The 6,978-nt window shown below is 48.8% G+C and overlaps 2 protein-coding genes across 2 annotated transcripts; both read left to right on the top strand.

Annotated features, from left to right (window-relative positions):
• The first annotated feature begins 2,418 nt into the window (after window positions 1-2,418).
• Window positions 2,419-3,785, top strand: LOC112842026 (uncharacterized). The gene is made up of 2 exons (XM_025897768.1): window positions 2,419-2,920; window positions 3,102-3,785. Exons 1-2 carry the CDS (start codon window positions 2,525-2,527, stop codon window positions 3,342-3,344), a joined length of 639 nt encoding a protein of 212 aa, XP_025753553.1. The 5' UTR covers window positions 2,419-2,524; the 3' UTR covers window positions 3,345-3,785.
• Window positions 3,786-3,907: 122 nt separating this feature from the next.
• Window positions 3,908-6,408, top strand: LOC106096653 (flocculation protein FLO11). The gene is made up of 2 exons (XM_019366362.2): window positions 3,908-6,042; window positions 6,226-6,408. The coding sequence occupies exons 1-2, from the start codon at window positions 4,450-4,452 to the stop codon at window positions 6,406-6,408; spliced, it is 1,776 nt and encodes a 591-aa protein (XP_019221907.1). The 5' UTR covers window positions 3,908-4,449.
• The last annotated feature ends 570 nt before the right edge of the window (window positions 6,409-6,978 follow it).

The following is a 6,978-nucleotide window of genomic DNA, read 5'->3' as shown; positions in this document are numbered from 1 at the left end:
GCTTTGCACTCAGTTTGCCATTTTGTAACACACACTTTGCAAACCTGTAGCTACAATCCACTGCACAGCACTCTTTTTGCAGAACTGTAAACACAACTCACGGCTTTACACTCAATTTGCAAAGGATCAACACACTCCTAGCAAAACTATACACATTTAAGGCTATTATTTACACTATTTTGCCAACTGTCTGGCACACTGTCACATGTGAAAACTTTTTTAGATAATTAGTTCACTTTGCAATCAGCCTAAGCACTATAATACAGGTAAGCTGTGTGTGTGGAGTACAATGGAGGGAGCAGGAAGAGTGAGAAGTAGAGGAGGCCAAGGAAGAGGACATGGAGGTGAAGAAGTAGGACGAAGAGGACAACAAGGACAAGGAGGAGCAAGAGGAGGACGAGGAGGGGGGAGAGGAGGACGAGGAGGGGGGAGAGGAAGGGTAAGAAGAGTAAGAAATAGAATTGCTGATGACATCAGAGCTACAATAGTGGACCATGTAATCAACCATGGAGTGACCCTGAGGGAAGCTGGCCAACGGGTTCAGCCTAACTTGAGCCGCTACACTGTAGCAAGCATCATAAGGACATTTTGAAATGAGAGTCGGTTAGTACAGTCACTTTGCACTAAGATCTGTAGCACTGCCATGCTAATGAGAAACACAACAATACCATAGATGTAAAATTCCAGAAGATATTTTCCCCTGTGCCTTGGACTAGAGCAGCGGTCCCCAACCCCCGGGCCTCGGACCGGTACCGGTCCGTGAGTCGTTTGGTACCAGGCCGCGAGAGTTGAGGCTCAGGTGTGAAATGTATGTTTTTCAGGGTTTTTATCGGTTTTCAGCGTTATTTTGTTATCGTTTTTATCGTTAACTCGCTTTTCCTGGGTCTTTTCACGTGTGTTATGAATAAATCTTCTTTTTTTTGGTACCGGTACTAGTTTTATTTTGTTGTGTTTATCCGCGACACCTTAAAGGCCGGTCCATGAAAATATTGTCTGGCATAAACCGGTCTGTGGCACAAAAAAGGTTGGGGACCGCTGGACTAGAGAACATTTCATGTGATGTAGACGAAATTTTGTGGCCAGATCCACAGAGATGACACAATGTAGACTGATTTCTTTTTTTTCCTCAGTGAAATTACTATTTCATTTTGACTTGGAAATAAACACTTGTGTTTGTTTTGATGTGTGTGAATAAACAGCAGTACTTGAAGTTTGGATCCCTCTATGCTTACGGATCTATGACAAAAGTATGAGCTCAATCTGACATAGCCTACCTTGTGCACAGAGAAAGCAAAAGCCAGATGTGTTTTTCATTCATACCATCAGTGTGTAGTTGGTGCATTGTGTGCTTATTAATTTGATGGCTTGTGTTAACTGTTGGATACGAAAATACCATTTTTACAAAGGTGTGGTGAGTTAAGCAAAGGTTATTCGCTTTTACAAGAAAACTACAATGTTTTGCTGATTGGGTGAAGAGTTTTCTTATTTGTGTGTAGAGTTTTGCAAAAATAGCCAATAGTTACAAAAAATGTGCTCAAGCCATCAGAAAAAACTGTAAGAACATTCCAACTAGAAAACAGGTATGTCAATTCAATTCAATTCAATTCAATTTTATTTATATAGCGCCAAACCACAACAAAAGTCGCCTCAAGGTGCTTTATATTGTACAGTAGATCGCACAATAATACATACAGAGCAAAACCCAACAATCATATGACCCCCTATGAGCAATCACTTTGGTGACAGTGGGAAGGAAAAACTCCCTTTTAACAGGAAGAAACCTCCGGCAGAACCAGGCTCAGGGAGGGGCGGGGCCATCTGCTGCGACCGGTTGGGGTGAAAGAAGGAAGACAGGATAAAGACATGCTGTGGAAGAGAGACAGAGATTAATAACAGATATGATTCGATGCAGAGAGGTCTGTTAACACATAGTGAGTGAGAAAGGTGACTGGAAAGGAAAAACCCAATGCATCATGGGAATCCCCGGCAGCCTACGTCTATTGCAGCATAACTAAGGGAGGATTCAGGGTCACCTGGTCCAGCCCTAACTATATGCTTTAGCAAAAAGGAAAGTTTGAAGCCTAATCTTGAAAGTAGAGATAGTGTCTGTCTCCTGAATCCAAACTGGAAGCTGGTTCCACAGAAGAGGGGCCTGAAAACTGAAGGCTCTGCCTCCCATTCTACTTTTAAATACTCTAGGAACAACAAGTAAGCCTGCAGTGCGAGAGCGAAGTGCTCTAATAGGGTGATATGGTACTACAAGGTCATTAAGGTAAGATGGGGCCTGATTATTTAAGACCTTGTATGTGAGGAGCAGGATTTTGACTTCAATTCTGGATTTAACAGGAAGCCAATGAAGGGAAGCCAAAACAGGAGAAATCGTCGTCACCTCTCTACCTTCTACTCAGATGGTTCTTATAGCACTGTTCTACAGTATATCACATGACCATATCAAGTGTACAGGATATTGCAGGGTGCTAATGCTCCTTTTGCAGCCAAAGTGGTAGTTTTTGTGAAACATACCATGATTACTTATATTGAAGTACAGTGTTGTACAGTGGATGATACAGTATATACAGTAAAGTACTGTAAGAAAAATAAGCAAACCGATGACAATATGTGGTTGTATGTCTCTAGAATGACTCGAAGACCTTCTGGGGGAGGACGCCAACGCCTGTTCACACAACAGCAGGAACTTGCCGTTGTGGACCTAGTGAGGGCAGACAATGCCATCCGTCTCCACCAGCTACGAAAGACAATACTTGCAGGCAGGCAAGTGTTCAACAACATAACCCATGTGAGCATCACCACCATCAGACGCATCCTGGGAAAACACAGCATCACCATGAAGCAGCTCTACAGAGTCCCATTTGAGAGGAACAGTGACAGGGTCAAAGGACGTCAAGCTGAATATGTACGGGTAAGTGTAACTGTCCTTTACATTTACAATACAGTATTGGTGAAATCCAGTAGCAGCTGAATATGTACCATATCAGCACCACATGGATCCATTCTGAGAGCTGCACAGGTACCTGTGTGCTGGGGTGAGGGTTCTGTATGTGTAGCACTGTAGTACAGTAATATGTTCTGTTTTTTTACAGAGAATCTTGGCCATGGATGGAGCTGCACAGTCTCATGAATTCATTTTCATTGATGAAGCTGGATTCGACCTGTGCAAAACAAGACGACGGGGTCGTAATGTAATTGGCCAAAGGGCAATTGTGCACATCCCAGGGCAGCGCGGGGGAAATATTACATTGTGTGCCGCCATAAGCCTTCGAGGGCTTCTGCATCATCATGCAAAACTAGGTCCATACAATAGCAACATATACTCACATTTCTAGATGCTCTCCATAATATAGTTGTACAGAACAGCCCAGATCAGCCCAGGTTTGTGGTGATATGGGATAATGTCAGTTTCCATCGGGCTGCTCTGGTCCAGGCCTGGTTCTCCAACCACAATCAACTTGAAGTGGTATACTTGCCCCCTTACTCACCATTTTTAAACCCTATAGAGGAATTTTTTTCGGCTTGGAGATGGCGTGTATATAACCGCCAACCACATGCCCACATGCCTCTTCTGCAGGCAGTGGAACAGGCCTGCGGCGACATTCAGGTGACAGCAATCCATGGATGGTTTCGACATGCAAGGGGATATTTTCCCCGGTGCCTGGCGGGAGAAGACATTGCTTGCGATGTCGATGAGGTCCTGTGGCCAGACCCCAACAGACGGCGGGATCCATGAGCCCACGTATGCACAATTGTCATGATTTTTTGTGTTTACAGTATAGTGTTTTTGTCATGGTCCTGGGTCAGTGACCCAGTGTTTTGAGTTTCTTGTGTCTCTGAGTTTTGTATTGTGGTCTTAGTTCCCTTTGTTCCCTTTGTTCCCCCAGTTTATTCTTTAGTCTAGTGTCTTAGTTTGACCGTAGCCATCCGTTTACAGAGGATGGTGTCCGGACTCCCATGGCTATTCGGCGCGCTACACCCCCTCATTCAGGACTTCCTCGTCTCCACCGTACGTATCCGCCCAGAGCTGCCTCTCCAGTATGAAGAGTCGGAGGATGTTCAGCCCGGTCCGCTGGAGGATTCGCGGCCCGGCTCGTCTCCTCCCCTTCTCGGCGAAAACGGCGTTCACGCCGCCGTCGCTCCAGTACTGCTGAGCAGGCTTCACCCGTGGGTGAGAGTGACTGTGCGTCACACACTCAGCCCAAGTTTTCTGATCCCGGACTTCATGACTTATGCACTACTGTGAGTAACTCTGTTTTGCCCGCCATTGTGTTACCTGAATCGGATAACTCCGCCACTTTGTGTTTGAACTCTAGAGACACTATACAGCGAGGCACCTCAGTGTCAGATTATTCACCAGGTGCTTGCGCTAGTAATCTTTGTGTTTTTGAGCCCTCAGAGTCTTGTAATGCTCGCAGTGATCTCCCTGAGTTAGCCAATATGAATGTTTCACCTGTGGAGTTAGCTGAACCAAAGACTGTTATCTTACACCAGACTCACCTACATACTGCTACCAGCATTGTAGCCCCGCAGAACTGTTTTAATCAGCCTGTACATTCTGAGGTTTCCCAGTCTGAGCTCAGCCACACACCACCACCATCATCGGCTCTAGATGTAACCGTGCATGATGAGCAGCACAAACCATCTGAGACTGAGTGTTCTCTAGGTGATGCTCCTTCCCGTGACTGTCTCATGTTCCAGCCATTTTTGTCTTCAGACATTTCTGACATTCCCCAGCCAACCCCTCAACCAGCTATTGCTCTCTCAGCTCCCCAAAGAGTTACTGAGAATGAGACCTGTGTTGCTGAGCAAGCCAATGTAACATCTACTCCTAGCGTTCTGCCTGAGCCAGGTGACACAGAGACTAATAGTCTTTCCGCTGCTATGAACAGTTTAATCTTTGAACCAGCTCTGGTATCTGTGACTCCCAGTGTTGCTCTGTCAGTTTCTCAGGCTCTGGTTTTTCCTGTGCCACAACTCGAAAGTGCTAACTCGGACACTACCTGTGTAACCTCGCCTTCTCCCGTGCCTGCTAAGCATGAGACTGTTTCTGTTTTTCCTTGTGGACTCCTTGAAACTGTGTATTCCATGCCTGCTAAGGTTAAGAGCCGTAAGGTTTTGTCTGCTATACATACACTGGCAAAAGAATTTGGTTTGAGCACTGCAGAGCTGGTTGCACAGGTTAACTTTTCTGTTCCCCGGTCGTGTCAGTTTAACTCTGTGCACCATGCTTTTCGGCCAAGTTTCATGGACACTATGTGTACCACGTCTCGGGCTACATCTTGTACGACTGTGTGTAGTGTTATTTCACATCCAGGTTATCCAGACACTGCTTGTGTGAATTCTCCAGTACCTGTGACTGTTCCTGAACTCACTCTTCCTAAGACTGCTAACTATAAGATGGACAGCTTAAGAACAGCAGAGTTGCTGAAATCAGCCTGCCATAAGTCTCTGATAGCTATTACGGTGTTCGGCACCATCAACCTAGTTTACCCTGTGTCAGTTGCTGTTCCTGTGCTTCGCTCTCCACCTCCGGTTCCTGTACCCAGGGCAGCGCGGGCCCAGCTTCCCCTTGCACCCGTATCAGTTCCTCGGGTGAGGGTGGCTGAGGTCCAGCTGGTCCCTGCATCTGTCTCCAGCTTGGCAGAGGCTCCATTCATCCCGGCACCCGTACCTGCTCATCGGGTGGGGTTGATGGACACCCAGCCATTGCCTGCACCTGTTCCGGCTCCCCGGGTGAGGTCAGCTGTGACCCTGCCGACTCCTGCACCCGTCTCAGTTCCTCGGGTGGGAGCAGCAGAGGTCCAGCTAGCTCCTGCACCTACGCCGGCCCCCAGGGTTAAGGCTGCAAGAGCCCAGTTCGTCCCTGCACCCGTATCTGTTCCTCGGGTGGGGATGGCTGGTGTTCGGCCAGGCCCTGCACCCATTCCTGTTCCCCGGAGGAGAGCAGCCAAGACTCGGACACCTGCTCAGTCACAAGTTCAACTACCTGCTGTTTCACCATCACTACAACTTGCACTTTTGTCCATAGCGCAGTCATTAGCTCAGTTATTAGCACAGTTTCCTGTTTTGTCACCAGCTCAGTCTATAGCACAGTTATCAGCTCCATTACTTGCTCAGTCATCCATTTTGTTACCACCTCAGTTCCTTGCTCCATTGCCTGTTCAGTTATCAGCTCTGTCATTATCAACTCAGTCATTAACTCTGCCACCAGCTCAGTTATTAGCTCAGCAACCTGCTCAGTCACTGCCGTCCTCTGCTGAAAGCTCTTGTGTGCTCACTCAGCCAGTTAAGGACTGCGTGGTGCTGACAAAGCTTGGACAGACTGTTTGCACTGCACTGCACAGCCCCAGCCGTTGCATCCTAAGCCGACTGCGTGCCCTGTGCAGCTACAGTTAGCGTCCCCTCAGGCAGAGGTCTCCGCACCTGCTGGCTCTGCATCTCTTCTCGCTGGCGGTTCAGGAGAACCGCTCCAGCCATCCCTGGTCTCCGCTAGGGGTTCAGGAGGACCCCTCCAGCACCTCCTCGTCTCCACTGGCGGCTCTGGTCAGCCCGGTCAGCACCTCCTCGTCTCCGCTAGCGGCTCTGGTCAGCCCGGCCAGCACCTCCTCATCTCCGCTGGGGGTTCAGGAGAACCTCTCCAGCCGTCCCTCGTCTCCGCTGGCGGCTCTGGTCAGCCCGGCCAGCACCTCCTCGTCTCCGCTGGCGGCTCTGATCAGCCCGGCCAGCACCTCCTCGTCTCCGCTGGGGGTTCAGGCAAACCTCTCCAGCCGCTCCTCGTCTCCGCTGGAGGGTCCAATTCACCGTCGCCTGGTCCGGCTCCATCGTCTGCTTCTGCTCCGCCTACACCGTCGCCTGGTCCGGCTCCATCGTCTGCTTCTGCTCCGCCTACACCGTCACCTGGTCCGGCTCCATCGTCGCCTGTGGCTGCCACGCCACCGTCCGGTCCTACCTCGTCTGGTCCTGTGC

The sequence above is a fragment of the Oreochromis niloticus genome, linkage group LG13 (assembly GCF_001858045.2).
Source record: "Oreochromis niloticus isolate F11D_XX linkage group LG13, O_niloticus_UMD_NMBU, whole genome shotgun sequence".
Taxonomy (NCBI): Eukaryota; Metazoa; Chordata; class Actinopteri; order Cichliformes; family Cichlidae; genus Oreochromis; species Oreochromis niloticus.
Note: the sequence above shows the minus strand (reverse complement) of the source record. Positions and strands in the feature narration are given on the sequence as shown.

What these genes read in the sequence shown, in the direction of transcription:
- LOC112842026 (XM_025897768.1), top strand. Translation starts at nt 2,525, where the DNA reads ATGATTACTTATATTGAAGTACAGTGTTGTACAGTGGATGATACAGTA. An exon ending in GTCAAGCTGAATATGTACGG is followed by an intron (nt 2,921 to 3,101) that starts GTAAGTGTAACT and finishes GTTTTTTTACAG; the next exon opens with AGAATCTTGGCCATGGATGG.
- LOC106096653 (XM_019366362.2), top strand. Translation starts at nt 4,450, where the DNA reads ATGAATGTTTCACCTGTGGAGTTAGCTGAACCAAAGACTGTTATCTTA. An exon ending in TTGCACTTTTGTCCATAGCG is followed by an intron (nt 6,043 to 6,225) that starts CAGTCATTAGCT and finishes CTGCCACCAGCT; the next exon opens with CAGTTATTAGCTCAGCAACC.